Here is a 26,277-nt window from a genome sequence, read left to right as displayed (position 1 = left end):
ATTTTAATACATTTTTATTACCAAATTTTGAGGACATTATAATTAATTATTGTAGGTACGTTATATTAATTATATTTATTGATTACTGATTAATAATTCGCGAATAAAGCTGTACTTACGAACGCATCCTTCTTTGGTGTAATTCCAATAACCAGCTGCACATTGATCGCAATGCCTTCCTGTTACTCCCTTAGCACATCTAAAGTAAATAAAAAAATATGTATATAAATTAATGATTTGATATTTAGGAACATTTGCGACCTGAGTTTGTAGGGTTAATATATTACTTTCTGTTTATTTGCATTGCTCTACGTCATATATGTGAAGCATCGACTCACTTGTACTCTTCTATGCTGATTATATGTGAAGCAACCACTCGATTGCACTCTTCTGTTATCATTATATTATGTGAAGCATCAACTCGCACTCTTCTATGCTGATTATATGTGAAACAACTTGCACTCTCCTGTACTCATTATGATAAATGTGAAGCAACAACTCACTTGCACTCGTCTGTCCTGATTATAAGTAAACCATCAACTCACTGGCACTCTCTTGTACTCATTACTATTTACGTGAACCATCAACTCACTTGCACTCTCTTGTACTAATTATTATATATTAGATGTGCCACGCGGTATCACCCGAATTGCTCCGCTCCTGTTGGTCTTAGCGTGATGATAGCCTATAGCCTTCCTCGATAAATGGGATATCTAACACCGAAAGAATTTTTCAAATCGGACCAGTAGTTCCTGAGATTAGCGCGTTCAAACATACTCTTCAGCTTTATAATACATATAAGTATAGAAGTATAGATGTAAAGCATCAACTCACTTGCACTGTCCCGTGGCCTCGTCACACTGCGAAGCCGTGCTGGCGAGCGCGCAGTCGCAGGGCTCGCAGCCGCGGCCAGTGGCGAGGCCCCAGTGGTCGGGCTCACAGCGGTCGCAGTGCTCGCCCTGCACGCCGCGCCGGCACACGCACGTGCCGGTGCTCGGGTCGCAGCGCTCCATACCGAACTCGTCGCACACGCAAGCTGTAAAGTATTTCAACTCAAACTGACGTTCATTTATTTATTTTAGCATTTCCGACTAAGGATACAGATTACATTTATTACATCATGATCTACTGCACCTTTAATTATAGGAAACTAGCGGTCCGCCCCGGCTTCGCCCGTGGTACATATTTACGTTTTCTCTACATAAAAACCATCCTCGTACTTCAAGGAATATAATAAAAAAAGAATTATCGAAATCGGTTCAGCCGTTCTCGAGTTATGCGCTTACCAACACATTTTGCGATTCATTTTTATATATAAGAAGATTACAGCGTTCAAATGTTAATTACAATTCGTCAAAGAAGTTGTCAATTAAACATCGATTTATAGCTTTGAGTAGTTTTTCTCAAGCTATAAGAATATTTCCTTCAATATAAGATTTTTAGTTCATTACTATGTCCCTAAATTCCTATTCAGATTATTATTCTCGTAACAATTTAGTTGCTGTAATTTAGCTTTTCTAAATCAAATCATGTAAAAACTACGATTTTAAAGAAAGATACTTTTTTATTTGAAACGCAAAGGAGAATTATAAATAATTATTTTATGATTGTTGCAGCTACATAGAATGCAACACTTACCAGTACAATTCTTGGAGAAGATAGCGTCACCGAAGAAGCCGGGGGCGCACAGGTTGCACGCAGCGCCGGCGGTATTGTTGACGCACTTGAGGCAGTCGCCCGTGATGCTGTCGCACGAGCTCGGGTCGTCCGTGTTGATGTTGCCGGAGCAGTTGCATGGCTTGCAGTAGTCACCTGTATCGCAAATGTGCAACTAATCATAGCCTACTTTTTGACTTATTGAGGTTATATAAAAAATGTTTCTTTTTCAGGATTACGAAGAGCAAAATATTATATAACCAGAATAATCTCGTCATCAATGTTACGAGTGTTAGGCTCTAGGGATACACTCGAAAAACATAACCCTACTTTTGTTGCAGTCGAAAAATAAAAAGAGATTGAAAGAAAAATCACTTGTATTTCTTTAAACAAGAGTAGAAGCACACTTCGCTTCGCATATGAGGCGTGCAATAACTATTTAACATTACCTATATCTTCAGGTACGCCGTAGTAACCAGCGGCACAGTATTCGCAGCGAGCACCACCATATCCTGGCTTGCATACACAGGATATGAGCGATCCATTTTCACTCAAGTCACAGCCAATAGCGAAGCTAAGGGAACATGTTAGTTATTAAATACATGTTTTTTTATGAATAAAATATTGCATAAACTTAAATATCAAGCTGTAAATATCTATTAAACATGCAAAATTACCAACAAAATATTTGGAGTATGGATAAATTAGCAGAGACACTTACTTATTTGAAACATATGGCATTGGACAGGCGCAAATAAGACAGTCCCGCGGAGTTCCAACCGTAGCATCTCCGTGGTAACCCGGGATACATTGCTCGCAGTGCTCTCCCATTGTGTTATCCGTGCATTCCTGCATTTATTTCACATTGTTATAAATAATACTTGCTTCCTTATATGCTACATTATAATAATTTATTGTAATGAGCTGTTGAAAAATTATAACTACTATTCATTTTACTTACCAAGCAAATTCCAGTGTTGACGTCACATTCCTTTGAGTGGCCATGACACTGGCAGGGAACGCAAAAGCCCGCGTGAGGTCCGGTACTGAGGCGGTAGTACCCTTCAGCGCATTGTTCGCAAGACAGTCCTCGATACGCTTTGGGACACTGACACTCTTCTATGGAGGACGCCCTTCTGTTGCCCTCTCCGTATTCTTCCACACCGTAGTCCAATGTCACGCCGATAAGTCTGTGAAATATTTGTTAATTAGGTAACTAATTAATGATGAATAAAATAAAGTTATTTATCGTATCAAAAACTCACAGACATTGAACAAAACGGAAGCAGTTGATGACAAACGAATTGTTAAATTCTCAGCAAAGGACGACAATTGTTAATGACAATCATCTATAAATTTCTTACCTGGTGGTTATGGCTTCATGCCAGTACGTAGCTCTGATGTATATACTTGTGACATTGACCAACACATTCATGAACTGGTCTCTAGTGACCGCTGAACCGTCTATGTTAGTGAACTCGTCTTCAGATATCCTGACGCTGTGGAGCCAGTTTTCCAGAGAAGGCGGTTGTTCAACGCTGTTGTGTACGATGTAGCCGTTAGCCCCGCCAATGATGACGTCAGCAGCCGCAATGGCGTGCCCGTCCTCTCGACTCGTGTAGAAGATGGAGTATGTTAGATACCCACCATACGAAGTGAGACGTTTACCTTGGAATAACATTGAGATATTGTTAATGTTTTGTGAAAAATACATACATTAAAAAAATCCTGGAGTTGTTAGAATTATGCAAAGAAGTTTATACCAAGATAGTAATCGGGTGCTCCAAAATAGACGACTTTCTGTGTCCCGTCTTCATTGCTAACCAGTTCTGCACCAATAACGGAATCGTTGAGAACCGTTGGTGCCACTGTAATCGGGAATATATTGAGGGTTCGGTTAGCTTCCACGTTCACGAGGTACCAGTCTGACATGCCGTTGATCTGCAAATTATTAACAAAATTAAGTAATCATAAAATATTAGCACTATCTCAAATCAAAGCTGTTAAAGATAATGTTTTCATACTTCGGCCCAACTCATGTACGAGCTGCTGCATCGGGTTGTTTTTCCAAAGCAATAGCATTTAGTACAACCTTCGGGGTTGTCTGACTGTAGATTGAAGTATTCTTCTTTACATGTATTGCAAGCCTAGAAAAGAACAAAGATCATTAATTAAATCATAATAATTTTGAAGGTTCACAATAATATTATGAAATAGTGAATATGTAAGACAAAAAATTTAGTCTGTATACCTACCTGTCCTTTAACATATTTCTTGCAGTAGCACTGCGCAGTGTTCTGGTCGCAAACGTCATCAGTGGTTCCGTCCAGATCGCAAGTACACGGGAAGCAGTCTGGGAACGCGTAATGTCCAGGAACGCAGTGGTCACACACGCGACCGATCACGTTCTCCTTACATCTGAGGATATAGATCAATTTTTATAAAATTGGACGAGATTTGGGCATGATATCGTGTGTCTTATTAGCCCCAAACTTACGCGCAGTTTCCACTATCGGCCTCGCACTGTAGTTGGTTACCAATGACTCCCAAAGGATTGCAGTTACAGTCGTCACAACCGCGCTGCACGTCGAAGTTGAAGGTGTATGGTTTGCAGCGGTCGCAGTTCTCGCCCTCGACATTCTTTGGGCAGATACATTGACCTAGTGACGAGATACAAGGTGTAAAAGTAAAGAAAAAAAAAAACGGTGGAAATAGGATATAAAAATAGATCAAATTACATAGTTGTGAATTATGGGAGCTGTTAAACTTCCAGTAAAAAAGTGACTATATTAGCTTCTAAAACATGTTTGGGATGGGATATTACGTACGATGGAGTAAAACAATGCGCTATTGCACGAATCATAAGGTTAAAATGATATAACATGAGAGAACAAGGGACGTTGGCTGTTGTCCTAATACTCACCATGGTCATCACAAATGGCAGTAGCGGGGCAATGGCATGGCAGACAGTTGGGGAAACCGTAGTACCCGGTGCGGCAAGCGCTGCAAGTGCGTCCGATGACGTTAGGTTTGCACGGACACTGCCCGCCGAAAGTCGCGCATTCAAGCTCCGTAGAGCCCATGAAGTCGCAGAGACACGCGAGCGCACCGCTGTTGTACTCGGACGTTATTGAGAACATCGAGTCGCGGCAGAAACCTAGAGGAATGGTGAAAGTTTTAAAGAATTCTTACAAATATGTATTTTCCATAATTAAAAAAATATGGGACAGACATAGATTGAATTCATCTAATGCACTGTTTATTTTTTAAACATTAGTTTTGTTAAAATTTGCATTATGCGGTACGCACCTGTTTCGTTAGGACTAATATAGTAGTGATTCATTGCACATTTTTCAATGAATTCACGAGTGTAATCGACCATGTTAGCTTCTTTAAGCGCAGAGTCAACGAAGTCTGGTTGAGCAACAACCAGAACATAGTCAAGCCAGACGCCTTTGCTGTTACCACCCTAAAAAGATCAAAATCGCACTGCTGAGAAAAATATTATTCTTTTATATCCAGCTGTTTAAGAATAAAATAAATTTAATAAAAAAAGATAAACAAACCTTAAACTGGATAGTAAAGTTTTCAGTAATGACAAACTGAGTGAATCCGTCCGGCAATGTTAAAAGAGCTCTACACCCTGAATTAGAAGGACAGTGTTCTATCGGCAACTTAGCTTCATAATTCTGGCCGTCAGCGAGCACAGACACGTCGCTACTACTCTCTGTAAGCAGAACTTTTGGTGTAAAGTACATCTTCGCACGTTTAAGATAAAAATTGTTAAATAAAGTAGAAATAGGGATGACTTAAAAAAATCAATGTATGTAGTTAGTGTTAGCTTTCTAATTCATTAATGTAAGTGTACGTATAACCTTACATAATGAGTAGACAAAGTGTCGTTAAATTTAATAGAATATAATTCAATTTCAATTTACCTGGATGATTGGGCTGGTAGTAGTGTATAACGAACATATAATTTCCGGGAGATGGAACCTTGGACTCGATTTCGATGTTTTCAGCATCAGGCGTGAGGTACACCACAACGGTTGAGTTGTCCAGGATTTGTGGACGAGTTTCGCGGTCACCACCTCTTCCTGATTCTATTTCAACCTACAAGTGAAGGGTAGATCATTGTCAAATTGGCATAAATTGTATGAAATGCTTAAATGAATCGTATTGAGTAGAAGGAGAATAAAATGCTCATTCACTGTTATGGATATTTTTAGTAGTAAGATTTACCTTTTTAGAGTCAACCGCAGCAGAAAATACGGCGGGAATACACTTTTCATCGCGGCGTAAACAGTATGGACGCGGCGTTATATAGTCCAAATGCCATTCTGATTCCGGTATTGCAACTATTGATTTTACTCCCGCCATCGTTCCTGTAGCGCCCTGAAACAATTCACAGTCGTCATATGAATCCATACTTAATATTATAAATGCGAAAGTAACTCTGTCTGTCTGTCTGTTACTCAATCATGCCTTAACTACTGAACCAATTTGCATGAAATTTGGTATAGAGATATTTTGATACCCGAGAAAGGACATAGGCTACTTTTTACCCCGGGACATAGGATAGGTTTTATCCCGGAAATCCTACGGGAACGGGAACTATGCGGGTTTTTCTTTGACTGGGCGGGCGTAGCCGCGGGTAGAAAGCTAGTTACATATAATTGTTTGAAAGAAAATAAATTGGTGTTTTAAATTTTCAGTAAATATACACTTACGTTGAGGAAAACGACATTGTTCGCATCTTCGATGTCGAAGACGTATATTTTTGAAAGTTCGTCCAGGACCACTTGTCTACAGGGTGTTGTGAAGGGGCAGTCGTTCAGGTCTACGGAAGCATAGTTCTTCTCTCCATCTCCGGATTGGAAGGTTAGGTCGATGATGCTATTGGGTGAGAACTGGTATGACTCTTCGTTGGTGGCTGCTGCGTGGTTCACTGGTGTGACGTATTCAATGAGCAGGATATAAGGCCCACTGGGGTCGATCTTCAGGTTGTATTGGAGCTCACTTTCGTTTAATAGAGGAATGTCGTTCGGTCCCGCGTTGTATTCCTTGAGTTGCTGTGAGAGAATTGAGGCAATCAATTTTTTTAAGGTACTTACTTTTTCACGAGTAATACGAATTGACATTAAAATGTGTTTTGATACAATAATGTATTATGTAATATAATTTTTTTATGTAATGCACCCAAGCTTACTATAAAACAGTAGACGGAGATAAAAAATTATATTTCAATGATGCTTAAAAAATTTAAATTTTCAAAACATACTGTAAAAAAATTATATAAGTGTGATGACTGAAAGTGCCAGCTTTATTTACGCGGCTGTATTTAAAGTAATTACCACAGGGTCAGTAATATATTCATCAGCAGCGGTTATAAGGCCAGACGCATCAGCAGTTGGTTTCCCACTGAGGCTAGGGTAAGCAAAGTGTCTGCATAGTTTCCTGTCTCCAATGATACAAGGCTTGTCGACCACTTTAGTGAGGACTGTGGCCTCGTAGTACGCTTCCGGTATGAGCACGAAGTAATCCTGGAAGAAGGAGTGTTTTAAGATTCGTTTTGTAAATGGGATAATAAGGGAAATTATAATTATAAAACACCACATTTTTTCCAAATTATGTATTATAATAACAATATTTATTTGTCTAGTGTCTTTCTCTGAATTTAGTTCATTTCGTTAATATTTTCGAACATCATTTTCGTTATTCTTCACGACAAAATATTTATTAAAAGGCTATAAAGTGATTAATATTATTAAGCAGTAAATACTAACAATCATAATTTCCTTAGTAGTTTTGATGGTTACTGTCCAGTTGCCAGCGTTCATGACAAAAGGCGCTGGTGCGTTGCCTTTTTCCAGTTGCACTGTGATGAGCTGAGGCTGTGTTGTTGGCCGCAAATGTACGTTGAATCTGTTTCAATTTTATTTAAGTGTTATGATATCAAATAAAAAAAAATATATATCACTATCTTAGAAAGTAATTTTATATAACTTATAGGAAAGTACTGTCCAAAGTTTTGTACAGATACATTTTGTGACTTATTTTTGTTACATTCTCTTCCTTTTGAAATTCGTTTCATTCAACTATAAATTAATCCAATCAGATTATTACAATAATTAAAAAAGGAAAATAATTAAAATCCGGGATATACAACTAACGTCTTCCTTTTAATTATCTAACATACCTTTGTTGTGTGTCGAGTACACTTTCAGGTGTAATAACGATGCTTGCGGTGATTGCGTCTTTCAGTGGGTTGGCGTACTTCAGCACCATTCGGTACAGAGACGACTTGTATATTTGCACCACGTTTATTACTTCATTCTGTGGAAATTATTTTGATTATTGGGTATTGTATAAGGTGGATTAGTTGAGGTGTCTATTCCAACCAGAGAGAAGGCCAGGGAAAATTTCGTATCATATTTAGAATAAGTAACAATGTTACATTATGTTTATCGAAAATTTGAGATAGTAAAAGTAAAAGTCAAATATGTTCTCAATAATAATTATGTTAGTGTCACATGGAAATTCTTTCTAGAATTTTCATTACCTGCAATGACGAGAACACGACGTAGCCCTTCCACGAGTACCCCGGGAACACGTCCTCCGAGCTCCTGTAGCGCACCGGGCCGGAGTTGGTGAGCCCCTCCTCCACCTCGTAGTGGAACTGGTGCAGCGTGGGGAAGTAGTGCGCGCGGATCGGCCGGTCGCAGCGGCGGCCCTCCACGCGCGATTGGCAGCTGCACTGTCCTGTGCTCTTGTCGCACGTGTTGTCGGTCGAGCCGCCGATGTCGCACTCGCAGGCTGCGGAGTGTCATGTGTCTTGTGATTTTGATAACTTTACTATACTAGCTGTGCCCCGTTTTTCCCCGCATTGCTCCACTCATATTGGAGATGATATATAGGCTTCCTCGATAAATGGAATATCGAAAAGTGAAATAATTCTTCAAATCGAGGTTTCTATCCTGACTACTTGATTTGTTAATAAATACAATATGTATAAGTAATAATAAATAAACTTACCAGTGCAACCGAACATGTCTTGTGACTGCAGGCTATAGAAGCCGTCCTGGCACTGGTCGCACTGCCGCTCGCCGACGTGCATCTTGCACGTGCACTGCCCGCTGCGCGTGTCGCACGCTCCGAGCCCGCCTAGCGTGCCCGCTAGGTTGCAGTTGCATTCTGGAGAAAGTGTTATATTATTCACAAGCTGACACACGCTATTCGTCTGCTCTCAATATAAAAATTAACAAAAATAATATTTATGTAAATTTTGTCAATGCTGCTCTGCTTCCATAGGTCGTAGCAGAAACGGCCTTATCTCTCCTCCTCTCTATTAAATACGAAAAGCTTTGTAAAGAACCTTCGGTGTGGAAATCCGACTCGCACTTGACCGGATTTTTATTCATGAAAAAGCATGAGGTCATTAAGAAATTTAATCTCTTTAACAAACGACCAATAAAAGAAAATTTTAACTTATGATATTCACCTTCACATCCAGTTGGATTATATTCCTGAAGGTTCCAGAATAATGCTTTACAGTCGTTACAGATGCGGCCTTGTACACGTTCTTTACACTGGCATAGCTCTCCTGCTGGCACTGATCCACATCCTAAAATGAAATTATGATTAATATATAATTAGTACCTACTAAAATCAATTTTCAAACATTTAAAATAATAATAAAGTATACCTTCGATTACACAATATGTCCATTCAACAATTTTTGCTGGAGTTTAAATAACAGTTAGGACAGTAAAAATAATTATTATATCTTACCAGCAAAAGACGCGATCACACCTCTCGGGTCACAATTGCATTCCTCGCACGCGGGGTAGTTGTAGAACTGCTCCTTGCACTTGTCGCACTTAACACCGTCGAAGTTAGGCTTGCAGTGGCATTGCCCGGCGTCGTCGCACGTTGAGCCGATGGTGCCGGACTCGTCGCAGCTACAGGCTGTAAGGAATTTATTTGACTTATTGGAAGTCTTAATGTATATGGTGATATTTAGTAGTTTGTATTGACTGTGAAATTACATAACACTTTCTAGAAGAGCATGAAAATTATGTAGCAGTAATGAATAATTGTATTGTTCAAATACGTGTATAAATATGAATTTCTTGTACGCGTAAATAATACTTTAAATGTGATAAAATACATACACTAAGATGGTGGTGGATGGTAAGAAAAAGCAAGCTTACAAATATTAAAAGTAAATAACGAGTAAAAAACAGCAGAAAATTATGTATCTAAACAAGTGATAACTGCGTTAACACGTTCGCGGACAGTAACGACCACAGGCGTCTAGACAGCTAAAAGTGATACGACAGTACGTCTGTCGACGTATCAGTTTTTACTTGCATAAAATCAGTACGCCAAACGACGAGCGATTTTTCATACTATCGTAAAGAACGGCATGTTGTACTGTCATCACAGGTATAATTACGACTTTTGTACTGTCACTGCATTATTTACAAAAATTCGTCAAAGGAAGGTACTTCCACGCATACATTCATATTTTTTTACCCCTCTCCCCGCGCACACTACGCCCGTGGGCGTCATGTTTGCATACGGTTAGTCGAGTACTGCGCCGCTGCGGTGATCCCGCGTGCCGCATGTGAATTGTTGTTTAGAAAGTGAGTATTTTGTTTCCAACGTAATTTAATTGTTTTACTCATACTGGATGTACTAATTCAAGTCTAGTTGCTTATGTAAACAACATATTTATGTTGCTATTGTTTGTTGTCAACACGATTTTGTTGAACTAAATTTGTAACGAATATTTTTGCAAATGGCGTCTCGAGACTCGTTCGAAAAAGAACAAAAACGTCTTCAAGACCTGTTCGATGCAGCGTCTACCCCTGAATCGAGTCCATACCCATTTGCTGATGATGGTGACTATGAATCTGACGCTGAGTACTTACGACGTTTACGCCTATATCCGTTCTGTCATATCATATGGTTTTTTAACCATGTGTTGTAACACTACGCCCCTGGGCAATGTATGAAAAAAAGTAGTGTCTCAGTAGCTGCAACCTGTAAACCAGTACTGTCCGCGAACGTGTTAAAAACAACCGACTTCAAACTTGCACTTGCAACATTTACAAATACAGACAAAAATGCTTATAAAATAAAAACTACTGGGCCTATCCGAATAAAATTTTTTATTTTTTATGGGACCAATTCGACACCATCCCGCATCGAACAAAAAAAGAATCACGTAAATCGGTTCATAAACCTCGGAGTAATCGGTGTACATACATTAAAAAAAAAAAAAAACATACCGGCCGAATTGATAACCTCCTCCTTTTTTTTGAAGTCGGTTAATTAGCACGGTTCTCGCATAATCCTGTATTTTTATTATTATAGTTCTATGGAACGCAACATCACAATGTTCTAGTTCAACAGTATTGGTCCGGGAGCCAGCAGCAGATTTTATGACCAAGTTCCTCTCAAGCGGTAATTAGTAAAATGTATCAAAGTATAGTATTATGAAGCCTCGTGAACGTCAGCTGGAGCTCGGTTGGGGGGAAGAGCGGTTGTAGCCTCCCGTATCAGCTGACGGTTTTTCCACCAAGATACAGCCAGCTGACATATATATTTATCCACAGTTACATATAAGCTATCATCAGGTAAATTTTTGTTTGAGAGGAAATAACGGAAAATAAATTTTTCTTTAAATTTAACTTTCATGTTCGAGACACCAGCTGACGTATAATACACCATGTTGTAACCAGCTGACTATTTTTTTTCGTTGAGATATTGGGTTAGCTACAATTTGACAAATTTTTAGCTGAGAGGAAATGAATGAATGAATGTATTTTTTTTCCTATGTGCGTGGGAGGCTACAACCGCTCACCCCCCCAACCGAGCGCCAGCTGACGTTTACTATACTCTCATGCGTCTGACGAATTATCTCTTGAGAGGAAATAGTTAACCAAATTTGCACCTGGCTCCCTAACCATATCAAAGGGTGACGCACCCAAACAATCCGGGTACTTGTAGTAGCCCGGCGAGCACTGGTCGCACTGCTTGCCGCCAAAGTTGGCGAGGCAGTTGCACTTGCCGTCCGCGGAGCAGCTGGTGGATGAGGAGCCGGTGGGCGAGCAGTTGCAAGGTACGCACGACCGATCGCGACCGCGCACCTCCATGTAGTAACTGTCACAGAGTAAGTAATATATTATATACCTCACAGTTGGGATCAGCTGATGTTCCAAATTAAAAAAAATCACATTAATTTATTTCATTTGTTGAACGTAGTTGATATATTAAATAACAGATTATATTCAAGTAAAACATCGATTGTTATTTGATGATAATCTAGTACGAAATCTATCTTTAAATTATTCTCATTCTGAAGTAGGTGTATGGTTTAGGCACTCACTGATAAGAACCATTTAATATAACCTATGTAAACTTACCCAGACAAACATTGATCGCAACGGGAACCACCGAATCCAACTTTGCAGATACATTGACCGGTGACGTCATCACAAATGTTTGGCTCTGTACCACTCGTGTCACAGTTGCAATCTAAAAAACCCAAAAAAAGTATTGAACAGTTCTTATTCGTATTTATTATGGTCAAAACATAAATAAATATTAATAAAGTATATAATATACGTACGTTTGCATGTAGGGTAATTGTAGTAGCCAGCTTCACATTGGTTACAGGTGCGTCCACTGTATTTGCTCTTACACGTACAGTTGCCGCTGTCCTTATCGCAAACTTGTGATACTGATCCCACGGAGTTACATTCGCAGTCTGTTACAGAAAAATTGTGTGATAAGCACAGAATACTATAGGAAGCTTTTGGTTTGCCTTTACTATTAGCACATGGGTAAATAAATAGTACAGTAGTTTATTAATTATTGTATTGTGTGATGTGTCCTTACTTGTACTTCTCTCTGTGCTGCACAATAAAGTATTTTTGTTTGTTTGTTTGTACAGAGACAAAGATTCATACAACCACGCCAATCGGTTCCACTACTATACAAGCACATGACACACGAACCGGTAATGTCCAAATTATATTTTTTCTTAAATTTGGGATACACGCGGATTTAATTAAAGAAAAAAATATGAAATTGCTTATAATATTAATTTCACAAATAAAATAGTTCACTTACTTTTACATTCAGGCGAGTAATATCCATCCGCGCATATCTCGCACGATTTGCCAGCGTAGTTGAATTTGCAAGGACACTGCCACAAAACAAAATAATGCTATGATTATAAGAACAAAAAAAAATTGGTTGTCTGTAAAGTCGGTTTACTGACGATAGTTGAACGTGACAACGTCCGATTGTGCTTCTTTGTCGCTCGTTCCGCGCTCTCGCTCGCACTTCAAGCCTTTACATGGAACGCCTCAGATGAGTCAGAGCGAGGTAACGCCGCATGAGTCATGTTTTTTCGTGCGTGCAGCCGGCTTTATCGAATTATAAGACGTTGTCACGTCAAAGAACGTATATTTTAAGGACATTAAACTATTGAATCTCAAATGTAGTTATCTACTCACGACACCATCAGTAGGAGTGCAGTGCTGGCCCTCAGTGCCGTTCAGGTTGCACGTGCAAGGCTTGCAGTCCGGATAGTCGAAGTAGCCAAACGCGCACGAGTCGCAGTCTGGTGGGTTGAACTCGCGCCGGCACTCGCAGCGCCCGGTCTCTTCTTCGCAGTTGCCAGTCGAGTAGTGGAGGTCGCAGTTACACGCTGTTTTGTGTATTTTGAAAAAAGCAGGAACTTTAACTTACACAACAAATGATAAAAAATAAAAATATTAGAAATAATTCATGATAAATTAATATATTTGATAGTATTTAGTTTGTTAGTATAATTACATTTTTTTCTCTCTTACTTACGTTGACAAACATCAATTTCATCCCATTTCTTTCCATAAGGTCTGTAGAATGTAGGCTTGCACTTGTTACAGTTAATACCCTCTGTATTGTCTTGACAGTTCTTACAAACTCCACCACCTTCATAGCGGCCATGTATGTCCAGAGACAATCGCTTTTCATCAACTTCTGGGTCAAATTCGCACTCAGTCGTGTGGTTGTGGCAATTGCAAGCTAAAAATTAATTAGAGATACATCACTACGATCAGTTTATAAATGTTCACACTGCGGTGACAAAGACCTCCACGCTGACCAATTAATGTGAGTTGAAAGACGCTAATTTTTCTGATCACTCATTTAAAGTGTGCACATTTTAAATAACTAAATTACCATAAAGAAGTTTTGTTTAATTTTATGGTTCTCTTGGTTTTCATCTCACATTCCTAAAATGAAAATACGTTCAACGTCTATTCACTGCGAGATATATGATGGGCCCTCTACACAATGGGCAGCGTTGGCCCAACAAATGATCGTCGATATTTGCCGCCATTACGACGATCATGAAAAAACATCTACAATGACGACCGAACATAGACATTTAGGACCGTGCGTGCTTTTACTTGTCTATCGCTGCCCATTGTATAGAGGTCGCATAACAAACTTACGTTCACAAGCAAAACGGTCCCAATGCTGCGAAATGCGCCACTTCTTCTGCTCGAAGCCGGGGCAGCAGGCCGCGCACTGCGGGCCGCACGTGTTGTGCTGGCAGCGGCACACGAGGATGCTGGCGTCGCTGCCCGGCACCGCGGGGTCGCAGTTGTCAGCGTGCCCGTTGCACATGCAGCGACCGCCGATACTGATGTCCTTTATGCTGTAGAAGTACTGCGGGGTGCGAAGGTTACCGTTTCAAAGACAGAAAGAGAGAAAAAACTTTAATTAAAACAATTTAAAAGGACCGCGTGAGGCACAGTTTATTTTCCTCTCAGTGATATGGCAATCGTAATACATTGAAGTGCAATAGAAATGTTTGGATACGAAGACTTAATTGTACATAATTTGAGGAACTGGTACAATTTTACAGTTTCAATTCAGACTCGTACATTTACAACCAGACCGCAAAACAATGTAAGTAACACGACTTTCTTTAATATATATATTGAGATTATGCAGATAACTTACTCTTCTAGTTACTGTAGGATCCTGCCTTGCTACAGACATCAGATGACCCAATAAGTTCTTGGTCCGCAGCAAACGTAGCCTAACATTGGTTGCTCTAGTCCATTCTTGTAATACTGATGAATTGAAATATTTGTTTGCTGATGGCCGATAGTTCAATAATGATATTGGTATCTAAAAAAAATTAAAATGTTATCTCTCTATCTTTTTTTTTAAAGTTGTGTTTAAGTAATTGATTATAATATTATAGACAAAAGATATTATACAGGGATGCAGTGTAAACTGACCTCTCCTCCTTCTAGCGGGACAATCTTAGAATATTCAGTACTGCAAATCACTGAGTCGTCGCTTGTGATGGGTTGCAAGCTTTCTTTTCCAAAGTAACGTTCGCAATCCCTAAAATAAAAATTTTAAATTAAATAATTTATAACTTAGATTAAATTTAATATTAGGTATGAACAGATTGTTTTACTAACTGTGGTGAATCGGAGAAATATTGCCATGGTTTGAACGTCTTTCCGTAATCAGTAGACTTTTCTAGCGCCCAAAGTCCGGGGCGTGGCGAATTACCCATACGAACGAAAACGTATGCGACATGGAATTCCTGTTAAAAGTATAATATGTATTCATTTTTCTATATGTATATGATATATTATAATGAAACGAAGATAATAAGGAATATTTTAGTAATATTAGGGTGTGTAGTGTAAGTAGATATATCGTGTGATGTGTTGTATAGGTGCAACTAAAGGAACACTCAAACTATACACTTTAGTCCAAATAACAACACGATCTTTCATCAAATCTATGTGTTTATGAGTCTGTCGTTACGTTGACTGAAAGTTATGATGACCCGGCCCTTTCATCGGCTGTTCGCGGAATTTTATTATCTGTAGGAACTATCAACACCCACGCTGTCCTGCCTTAGCAACGCTACAATAAATTGTACTCGATTATGACGCAATAATGTATATAAAGAGATGATTATAGCTGAATATATAGTTCAATGAATTAATCAATTTATACTATACTAGGTTTAAGCCCGCGGCTTCGCCCGCGCAGTCAAAGAAAAACCCACATAGTTCCCGTTCCCGTGGGATTTCCGGGATTGCGTCATTTTCCCGGGATAAAAAGTAGCCTATGTCCTTTCTCGGGTATCAAAATATCTCCATACCAAATTTCATGAAAATTGGTTTAGTAGTTTATGCGTGATTGAGTAACAGACAGACAGACAGAGTTACTTTCGCATTTATAATATTAGTATGGATTTGCACTGTAGGCATTCGTGAAAAATCGTAACCTTCCATTGGGTTATAAATTAATATTCGCATATGCTGAGGTTATGGCAATATCAAATCAATATCAATGGCAACTTAAATCTACTATATACTACTACTATCTGAGACATGTTTTTAATTTTAATCATTATTTACTACAATAGCAACTATACGCTCTCGCTTTGCTTCACTTAACAAGGATTTAATCCTATTAAATATTTTATCAAACCATTCGTATATATTTTTGTTTTACATTGTTTTCATAACAATCACAGTAGATGTGTGAACACAAGTATTCAAATGTCGCAGAGCAAAGGCTGAAGCAATGGCATTTTTATTTAACAAGTGACAATACAAAATCGCAAAGCAACAAAATGATAAATATAACAAGACCCAAATGGAAGGTTACGGATAGATAATCAAAATCTGAAAAATTAGAGCATATATGTATGCGTTTCTTGTTGAATATCTCATAGCAGAAACTAGTAGGTTCCTGCGAGATAGGGCGGGTCGATGCACTTTCAGTGTGACTATTTTAAGGATAAAATGGCGTAACCCGGATGGCTGAACTGCAGAATGTCCCATGTATGTTATTCAAATGTCTCCATCCGTGGTGTAGAGTGTTTAGATGTGTATTTCAAAAGCAAACCCATCAGTCGTGGTGATATATTGTGTATTTGTATTATGTATATGTGTTTCTTTTTCTTAAAAGTAATACATATCTATAATATTATACATTATTGTATTCTCAGAAAAAGTATATCAAAAGTTTTAAAACTATTTTTTTAACAACGTAGAGTTTTGGTTTAATTATAGACAATTTCATATAATTGGAGTACCTACCTGTCCAAGGTCAATGGTCAAGTTGACTTCGTTGTACTTCATACCCCTGGATAAGGGGGGGCTCTGCCACCAGGATTCCATTCCATCTACAGCATATTCTGGCGGATGTTTCTTTGCGTCGTTCGTTGAGTCGCAAATGTCGCACACCTAGAGCCGTTGGAATATGATTAAACCACTATCTTGAATGTAAAATAGTAGGTATTATTTTACATTCAAGATAGTGGTTGTCATTTTAAAGAATGATAGAAAGTCGTTATATTACTTTCTTAAAGTACCATCATAAATTGGCGCAGGTAGCATTATTATAAGAATATAGTGCGTGGTCAATTTTGTCAGACAAATACCTAGTTGTTATACATATTCACTTAACATGCTTTTATAGCATAGTCTAATTAGCATGGTATGTATATACCTAATTTTTACGTGTGTTCAAAAGATTTAAAACATTCTTAATTGTTGAAGATACTCTATAAATACTATTTTTACCAAGTAAAACATCAATGAACATACGACAAAAGAATCATAAAAAATCGAAGTAAATCCATTCATTCAGGCATTTTTTCTTTTATGAAGCCTACAATAAGCATGCGCCTGCAAAAAATAAAAATGTTAAGTATTCATTGTTCAGCATCCAAGAGAAATAAAAGCGATCCAAAGTTGAGATGAGCATTTGGCTACCACATGTCCATAAAAACGCCACGACGTTTGCCGAACTTTGTCGAAAATAAACGAATGTGTGCGCGTTGAAAGAAAAAGGCTATGCTAATGGCACAAATGGTCTACTTCATCAAATTTTGTTTTGTTTACTACTTAGAATCATATTATTGCAAGCACACGTTCGAATTGCTTTCACAGCGGTATGGTATTAATTTGCTGTGTATTGTAAAACTAATTGGCACATTACTGGGAGGACCATACAGTGTCTATCATAGTTGTTTCTTTTTATTTAACCTTATGTACATTACCTAACTTTAAAAAAAAAGAATTCTTTAATAAAAAGAATTGTGGTTGAGGTATTTTATCATTTATACCTATAAATATTACCAATACATTCGGGGGATAATATGAATTATGATCCTACATATACATATCATGTGTACCTAAATTATATAGATCAAAATACACATAAGAATTTTTATGATAAGAATAGCTCTACACTATCAAAGTGTACGTATTTTTCTATTGATAATGTGACCTATGAACTTACAATCACCAAATAAGAACATGAAATATGTATTATGAAAGAAATGAAAAAAAAAATACTATTCCCGGGTCTCGGTCTCTTTGCCTATACATATAATAGGTAACATTTTTGTACAATTTTCAGCTTTTACTAAGAAAAATTGTTTAATTCGATCCATGATTCTGTAGTTATAACCGGCGTTACTAAGCTATATGATAGATGGAGATTACTTCAAACATTCCCAAAATAATATTAAACCTAAATATATACTTAAATAAATTTAATTAAAAACGGATGTAAGTATTTTGTAATCGAGACATAAATTCTCTTATCTATGGGATGGTGAGCCAACAGGACGCACGATAAGAGCCTATCAAACTCCCGTTTATCTTGCCGGTCCATGTACTCTCATTTACTAATACAATGTTTTAAAAATTATGACAAAAATATACTTGAAAATAAAAAAAAAATACAAATTTATCAATCATACATAAATTATATGATATCTGTCTCTATATAGAGCTTCCTAAAAGTTCTCTCTATATTGAATTCATTCAAACTCTTACTACTAAATTTTGTTATTCATTCCTCATAAATAACAAAACTAATGGAATATTTGAAACAAAATTGTCCTCCATATTAATAAGGTCCTAAACTCAACACAATTTGCATAATATCCGAGTATCCGAAAGATGCTGCAGCGGAGCTTTAAAACAATAATATTACCTGTCCTTGAATAACATGTTCATCGTGATCAGCGTTGGCGCCGGCAAGCTTGCAATACAGTTCCTCTCCTTCATCTCCACATGTCGCGGTCGCCGTAATCTTTTTCCCGAGCGCTAAGTTGAAGTACGGGGGTGTTAATATTTCTGCGCGCACGACGCTTGTACACAATAAAAGGAGCGCGACGACACGCGCCATGTTGCGCGAGCGCTGTCCCGCCGCCGAATGACGTTCGTACTACGCTACGCCACGAGCTTCGGGAAGGGTGGCGAGATTATTTTTTTCCAAACAAATTCACAGAAATATAATAGCTTACTGTTCGTTCGACCTGTTTGTAACTATTGTTTCGGCTCCTATTTGTTTCCGATGTCATTATTTTGTTTGTAGAATCCCAGAAGCTATATTAATTCTCTGGCTTGGCAATCTGTATACTGTATAGTTTATTATGTTTTTATTATTTTATTATAAACATATTATAGAGAAAGTTATAATATCTATGACTTTTTAACCCTTTTTGAAAATTTTGTCTTTTGCTAGATATTATGTAGGTAATGGATACCTACCTTATATTTTTACTCATATCCCTATGTTACATATTTATAGATTTTGCTAAAAAGCATCACATTATTATCAGTACCAATCGAGGAAAATTCAAAATAAGTGATTTTTAAAGTTAATAGGAAATAACTTATAAATTTATAACTTGCATAAAATCAAGTTTTTTTCTTCTTAAATATTTGTAATATTTTCATTTAAATACTTATTTTTATTTTTATGTGAAGATTCTGTGAATATTTCAAGCGTTAGCAATATTTGTTGGTAAAGCGACATACATAATATTATTCTCTCAAAATTTCCAACGTATAACCAATCGTATAACTATAATGGTTCACAAGATACAGCCTGGTGACAGACGGACGGGCAGGCAGCGAAGTCTACTGTAAAACGGGCACCGTATACCTTTTTGGAAAACCCTAAAAATTGCGCTAGAAGAAAATATATATAAACAGATAAACAAATTTAAGGTGAATACCGACGACATTTATTTATTAGCAGCAAATCACTTATAAACTGTATCTAAACAACTTGTTAGCATGGCAAAGCACTAGGTTATATTGTTTTCTAGCTATGTTTTACCAAGACACCCTTATCGCTTAGTGGTCTAAAAGTGACTTCTATCTAATCTTAATCTACCCAATATTTAATTTTTTTTAAATGATAGTCAAGCCATTTCAGAAGAGTTTAAAACTCGAGTATTTTACACCTACACAGATGGATGTTTGTAATAAACTATAAAAAATTAAAAACATAGGGAATACAAGAAATACTATCTATCTTCTGTTAAATTTGTTTATTTCTATTATTAAGAAATAAAGACTATTCAATTGGAGAAAAGGGAAATCACTTAATATTAATTTATTTCTGTGATAAGTGCCTAGTTTTTATGTCGAAATTTAAAGAGAGTATTGATATTTATGTCCTCCTTTATCAAATTTATCATTAGTAGTTATTTTGTTTTCGTGTATGCTCTCAAAACTACTTTGTCTTTGTAATGATTTCAAATCTGAACAATTTTTTGTTTTTCTTAATTGGTCTTTTTGAGTACGCGATTTGTTTTCAGGGTGAATTTCTTGTGTTTTCTCTTTGTTTTCAGTAATATTTGAATTCTGTATAATTTCTTCATCACTTTCGGTTGTGCTTATTGTTATTACTGGTATTACTGAACTGATTGAATCAGATTGTTTGGATTGGTTGCTTGACTCCGATGTTTGTTTTCTATGAAGTTTCTTGTCTGCATTAAAATTAGCACTTTTAACATCAGGGTTAGTGTTATTTTCTTTATTTCCATTTGTTTTTGTACTTCTTTCAACAGTTTGTTTAGAGTTCTTATCATCAGTCACGTTCTTTTTTATATTCATGGTAAAATCTACTACATTTCTTTTAATATTGTGTTCCCTTTTTTTTGTCGCTATGATGTCTTTCATCTTTAGTATTTCTTTAGGCAACGATTCGTGAAAATCAGTATCAGTTTCGTCGTCATTGTTTGTTGATGGTAAAATATCAGATGGTTCTTTAGTAGGAATTTTTTTGTCCAAAGCTAGTCCAACTATTTTAGCAAATATTCCTCCTGAAATTTAATGCAATAAATTGATTAAACATTTGCTTTCACATTATATATTTTACATATTTTCTATTAATCCACTATTTATATACTTCGTTTAATTTTTTCTGGTGCCTTTATATCCATTTCACCCATGGTAGTTTTACGATCATCGGAATCAATTGATTTACTTATTGGAAGTGAAGGTAATGCCTTTTTCCATCTCCCAAATGGAGTATTGTCAATAGATGATGATCCAGTTCGTCTTCTTGTATCAGCTAATTGAAACATTTTTCGTCTTTCCTCCGTTCTCTCCCGTCGGAGTTGTATCTGGAGTTAAAAATTACATTTTAATTATTTAACAAAAACGTATCAACTAAATAGCCGAAAACAAAAACAAAATCATCGTTTTGTAACCTAATGAACTTGTTAATTTATATAACATAAGCCTACTTAAATAATGTATACTATTTTACCTTTAAGTCATTATTAGCCTCTCTCAGTGAGTTCGTGAGAGATGTTAGGTAATATATTATTAATATGAGCAGCACTAGCAACGGTATCACAATAGCTGGTGAAGCAATGTATTCCAATGCAAAGTTAAGTGTTTCCGGAAGGATTTTGTATATGTTTGTTGTTAATATCTTATAAATTTTATCATATTCTGAAAAGGGTCCACAATGCCATGATGGTTTAACCCACACAATAGTATAACCAACGGGCAGAACACATAGAAACAGCATTGTTAGCAATAAAGCTAGGTAGAAATTATTGCTTTTAGAAACTCTAAATACAACTTCATGCGGCACATTACAGGTCATTACTGCCCAAGATCGAAGATACATCATTATCATTAATTTGAATACGTTAAGAACTACAAGTCCTGGTGAAAAAAACATGCCCATCCAAACCATGCCTTGATTGTTGATTAGATGTAAGATATTTTCTGCAATTTTAAAATCACCGTATTCAGGAAACTTTTTTTCTAAATCCCAACAACAACATTTATTCATATATCTTACAAAAAGAGCTCGAAAAAAATCCATGAAAAGGGTTCCCAACAGAACAAATACCTAAAAAGAAAAGACTTCTTTCAAATAATTGTTATATTACTTGTGGCCAATATTAAATACTTATTATTTAAATTATATTTTACCAAGTCCATCATTGTTAATTTAACTAATTCTTGTCCAAACATAGTTTCCCAACATAACTTCAGTAATTTTTTTCTCGTTGTCACTGTTAAATTGTACATTTTTCGTTTGTGTTTATCATAGTATACTGTATCATGTAACGTTTCATTGGAAAAGCTTTTACTTTCTGATGGTATTGTAACACATTGAGTCACAAAGCATTTTATATCTACAACCGCACAATTCGATATAAAAAATATTTGAGTAATATTATTTCCTCCGCAATCAATTGAGCAATTAAATGATATATTTGGACACATTTTAGCATTGTTTGAAAAATATGCAAGTGTAGTATTATTTGGATACAACGTAGTTTTTTCAGTTGGATTAACATCTTCTGTTCCAGCGTCATATGTGTTACTGCTGTCTGTAGTAAAAATATATTGAAATTGCGTTGTGATATCTTGAACTACAGGAGAAACTGATATTGAAAGTTCCGTTGATTCCATCTTAGATTCGGTAGATTTGAAAACTGTCTCTGATGAAGTATGCAATGTGAATTCGGTGTTGGAAGTACTTTGTGATGAAGAATAAGTGTTTTCTGTATTTGATTCACTACTCGTACTTTGTATTGTATTTGAGAAGTAACTTTCAGTTGTAGTGTCACTAACTGTTAGATCCGATTGATTTTCAAATTCAGTAGAAGCGAAGCCTGTAATCATTTCCTCAGTACTTAAGATCTCTGTAGGTGAGTCAGAAACTGTCGTAGATTCCGATACGTCAATGCTTGTATCGTAAAATTCGTAGTCATCAGCGTGATCTTCTTCAGCGTCAGATTCACTTTCATCAGCGTCATCTCCTCCATTTAAATTTCTAAGTCGCTCTAATTCTTTTTGTAAAACACTAATGACAGTGGTCTCTTGTATTTCATCATTATTATAAAAATTAATATTATTTTCCATTTCTTGTATTAAAGACATAAGCTTGGGTGTATTGTAAATTGGTGTGGTTTCAATAGCGTTAAATTCTTTTATTATGTCATTTGCTATTGGGAGTGTCATCATATGGCAAGGAAGACACGGAATAGAAATTTCAAGACACTTAGTAGGAATACGAGTGGTTGATAGTTCATCCATATTTAGGTTATTGGCAAACGGAGCAGAATCATTCATATTGAGCTGTGGCTGTAGTTTTACTAATGCCCCGCTCATACCTTCTATTTTGCTAAACAAAGCAAATATTAAAGAATATAAGTTGAGCAAGTTTAACAGCATAATTCTGAAAATAGAAAATGTATTATGTATTTTAAAAGAATTACGAATAAGTGTAATAATTATTTGATTTCTTATATTACGCTTACCTGGCTAATTGTAATCTTAGTTGTTTTCGGGGGTGGTAATGTTCTAAAAAGCCCAATAGTTCAAAAAATATTGGAAATGTAATGGATATAACAGTTACCACAGTAGTTGTTTCATTTTCACGCCACCAACTGGGTGATTTGTCAATATCGTCAGAGCGCGACACTACAGTAACTACAGCAAATGCTGATACTACTAAGAGAATTACTACGCAAATATTTACTATTGCCCTTAGAGAAATAATTCGCCAACTAAAATAAAATAAATAATTAGTATTTATTACATAAACTACCTACCTGTTAAAGAGTACGAAAGTTAAGACTTTAATCAACTTAAAAATCTTTAACAAAACGTCAACTATTTATTCCATAATATGTACAGTCACGGTTCTTACTTTCCCAAATTTTTCTTTTTTTCTGCTTCTTCCAGTAGCGCCTCTTTAAAACCTAAAATGACTGAAGCAATCCTATTATGCGCTGTTTCTGCATTTCCAATCATAAAGTCCCAACCGGTAAATAGCTTCCACGAGAATATACACTCATCTTCTTTTTCCGATAGTTTTGACATGCGTGAATTTTCCGCCATTCTGCGAATGTATAATGTGTTTTACAACAGGTATTTAAAACTGAATTAAACATTTTATGATTGTTAGGTAATACTGTAATTATTTACAAACAACGCTATTTCAAAGGACGTTGCACTGTGTCTTTATAAATTCTAAATATATCTTACTTCCTCAATATGGCGACGAAACTATATACATAGACCACCAAGCCCGTCAGAAAATAAGCTAAAGGCATTTTGTATTCTGATCGTTCTACGTTACTATAATAGCCGTAAAATATAGGAGAATACTTAAAAACACCATCGAATTCCCATAAAGTTAAAAGATTTGTGGCATTACGGCGTTCCTCCTCCATAATTATCTTTCTTTCCCCATCTTGTACGGGGTTTGCCGTGAGGTACTAAAAATGTAAACAGAAATAAAAATGAGTCAAATTGATTAACGTACAAATATTAACTATGGGTAATCGATGTAAAGCGATACTTCACCTCTGGCACAATTACGAAAACCAGTAATATGAAACCGATAACTAAGTTGACCCAAAACAGCCATCTTAGAAACGTGAAATAAGAAGCGACCACTGATCCAAAGTGTGATTCAATTTCTTTTATACGCAGTTCCCAGGGTATCAACAAATTAGAAGTATTTGCGGCTTCTCGTTTCAGTTGCTGCCATTTCTTAAAGTATAATAAAGATATATTTCAGTAAAATATTTATCAATATCGTAATCGTACAGACTATAATATGTTCAAATATAATATTATGACTTACAGTCGCTAAGAGAATACTAAATCTTGCGTATATGTCCTTTGTGCATTTCGATTGTGCTAATCGTTCTTGTAGCTGGCCCTCGTGCCGCTTGATGTAAGCTTTTGCCTATATATTATGACAATGAAAATGGTAAATTTTTATTCGATATTCTTATAGTTAACCACGAATCTTAAACTGGTACTTACTTGATGAACAATTTTTAATTTGCGTCGCATGCCTAATGGTTGCTGTTTTACGGACGTTAACACTTCTTTATGAAGATGTATGTTCTCGAAAATTTGCTCTTGTGTCATAGCTGGAGTCTCATCAATCGATATTGCTGTGCTGCGAACAAAAGTTGTTATTTGCAGTATAAAAAAAAAACGGACAATTGAATTATTAGGCTTTGCATGTAGCTTACTCTCCGGAACTGGTGGTGAAGACTGAAGATCTACGTCTAGAACGAGTGTCTTCAGGCAGGAACGGTGACGAGGGTCGCCTAGTTCGGCCCTTGCGGGATCGCCGCACGCTCGCGCGGCGTTGCCGTAACACCGCGCTCAAACTAGCCGAGTAATCTTCATCTTCCGAAACATCTAAGATATAATATTTTACCATAGAAAATATAATAAATTCTGAATATTTAACTTATTATGGGTTTACTATTAAGGAGCGGCACGTGAAAAATCAATATTTATTATTATAGATTAAAATTTGTTGTTATCTAATCTCATATTATAAGTAAACTCGATTTGATTTTTTTGTACCTTTGTTACGAATTAACTAAAATACTAGGTGCTTGAACCATTCCATCAAACCGGGGCTAACGGCTTATTACAAAATACAAAAAACTTATAGTATGTAAATTCATTAAGGAAATAATTATAAGATTTTTTGTATAAAAATCTTACCACCATAAAATTCATAATATTGATAGCTGATATTGAAAGGCACAATCAGCATTCAGCATCCACTTAACGGCATAATATGCTTAAGGCTCTTGAAAAATTAATATTTCAAACGAAATTGCGTTTTACTCATAAAAAATATCGCATTAAGATGAAATAAATGTAAATCAATACAATCTCAATATTTATAATATTAAAACATAAAAGTAATCAGTAAAATCATATAAAATATATATCGATATAGATTTTGTATACAAACCTCCAGCCGAGGAAAACTTGACGTCGCTGCTTACAGGTGTTTCTGAGGGCAGGTGAAACAGATTTACTCCCGGAGATGTCATGCTGGAGTCTGGATCCGCCCACGTCACGGACAGGCGGTCTATCGACGGCTGAGGTGAACACGGGGGTCGATCACAGGAACCCTAAGTAATAATGAGATATCAAACAATAATGTTTTTCTAAATTGCTGCTTAAGGTATAAAGATTGAATATAAAGTAGTTAAAATCTGCGTTACAATTGGACACACAATTTTCATGTATTATGCAATGAAGAAAATAAAATTCGTGTTAAAAGCAGTATCTAGCAAAATTAATTGGGAATTATGCAGACGAGTTTTGCCACATAAATATTCTTAGCACATTTTCCCATGTTTATGAAAGGCACTAAACGAAACACTTTAATTTGCAGTGCAATTAATACGCCATTTCATTACTTATCTTCAGCAAACAATTCAAAGGTCATTTGTGCTGTTGCTAG

General features: G+C 36.5%; 2 protein-coding genes across 2 annotated transcripts in view; both read right to left on the bottom strand.

Annotated features, from left to right (window-relative positions):
• The window catches only part of LanA (laminin subunit alpha), a 29,312-nt gene extending 10,363 nt beyond the window's left edge, over positions 1-18,949 (bottom strand). The window contains exons 1-36 of the mRNA XM_089714526.1: positions 18,712-18,949; positions 16,803-16,949; positions 15,159-15,286; positions 14,970-15,078; positions 14,686-14,856; positions 14,172-14,388; positions 13,531-13,740; positions 13,188-13,381; positions 12,799-12,874; positions 12,296-12,433; positions 12,090-12,201; positions 11,651-11,826; positions 9,448-9,624; positions 9,158-9,280; positions 8,692-8,850; positions 8,219-8,472; positions 7,856-7,992; positions 7,443-7,581; positions 7,011-7,199; positions 6,387-6,728; positions 5,899-6,051; positions 5,595-5,769; positions 5,223-5,383; positions 4,966-5,125; positions 4,580-4,813; positions 4,154-4,316; positions 3,912-4,074; positions 3,681-3,803; positions 3,420-3,597; positions 3,021-3,324; positions 2,618-2,846; positions 2,378-2,505; positions 2,106-2,230; positions 1,639-1,812; positions 835-1,036; positions 120-199 (exon numbers count right to left, since the gene is read on the bottom strand). Of these exons, the coding sequence (XP_089570652.1) occupies positions 120-199; positions 835-1,036; positions 1,639-1,812; positions 2,106-2,230; positions 2,378-2,505; positions 2,618-2,846; positions 3,021-3,324; positions 3,420-3,597; positions 3,681-3,803; positions 3,912-4,074; positions 4,154-4,316; positions 4,580-4,813; positions 4,966-5,125; positions 5,223-5,383; positions 5,595-5,769; positions 5,899-6,051; positions 6,387-6,728; positions 7,011-7,199; positions 7,443-7,581; positions 7,856-7,992; positions 8,219-8,472; positions 8,692-8,850; positions 9,158-9,280; positions 9,448-9,624; positions 11,651-11,826; positions 12,090-12,201; positions 12,296-12,433; positions 12,799-12,874; positions 13,188-13,381; positions 13,531-13,740; positions 14,172-14,388; positions 14,686-14,856; positions 14,970-15,078; positions 15,159-15,286; positions 16,803-16,949; positions 18,712-18,906 (6,145 nt within the window). The 5' untranslated portion in view covers positions 18,907-18,949. The remainder of the gene's footprint in view (positions 1-119; positions 200-834; positions 1,037-1,638; positions 1,813-2,105; positions 2,231-2,377; positions 2,506-2,617; positions 2,847-3,020; positions 3,325-3,419; positions 3,598-3,680; positions 3,804-3,911; positions 4,075-4,153; positions 4,317-4,579; positions 4,814-4,965; positions 5,126-5,222; positions 5,384-5,594; positions 5,770-5,898; positions 6,052-6,386; positions 6,729-7,010; positions 7,200-7,442; positions 7,582-7,855; positions 7,993-8,218; positions 8,473-8,691; positions 8,851-9,157; positions 9,281-9,447; positions 9,625-11,650; positions 11,827-12,089; positions 12,202-12,295; positions 12,434-12,798; positions 12,875-13,187; positions 13,382-13,530; positions 13,741-14,171; positions 14,389-14,685; positions 14,857-14,969; positions 15,079-15,158; positions 15,287-16,802; positions 16,950-18,711) is intronic.
• A 1,195-nt stretch (positions 18,950-20,144) lies between these two features.
• On the bottom strand, positions 20,145-25,875 carry Tmc (Transmembrane channel-like). Its single transcript, XM_089700632.1, has 12 exons — positions 25,780-25,875; positions 25,037-25,208; positions 24,822-24,960; positions 24,637-24,741; positions 24,354-24,542; positions 24,033-24,265; positions 23,695-23,886; positions 23,303-23,551; positions 21,966-23,220; positions 21,286-21,882; positions 20,923-21,139; positions 20,145-20,836 (listed from the first exon to the last, which is right to left on the bottom strand). The coding sequence occupies exons 1-12, from the start codon at positions 25,859-25,861 to the stop codon at positions 20,163-20,165; spliced, it is 4,104 nt and encodes a 1,367-aa protein (XP_089556758.1). The 5' UTR covers positions 25,862-25,875; the 3' UTR covers positions 20,145-20,162.
• Between the last annotated feature and the right edge of the window lie 402 nt (positions 25,876-26,277).

The sequence above is a fragment of the Colias philodice genome, chromosome 1 (assembly GCF_061535455.1).
Source record: "Colias philodice isolate Cphi_HAF_F1 chromosome 1, ilColPhil1 Martin Lab GWU primary, whole genome shotgun sequence".
In the NCBI taxonomy this organism is placed as follows: Eukaryota; Metazoa; Arthropoda; class Insecta; order Lepidoptera; family Pieridae; genus Colias; species Colias philodice.
This window is presented reverse-complemented; position numbering and strand designations above follow the sequence as displayed.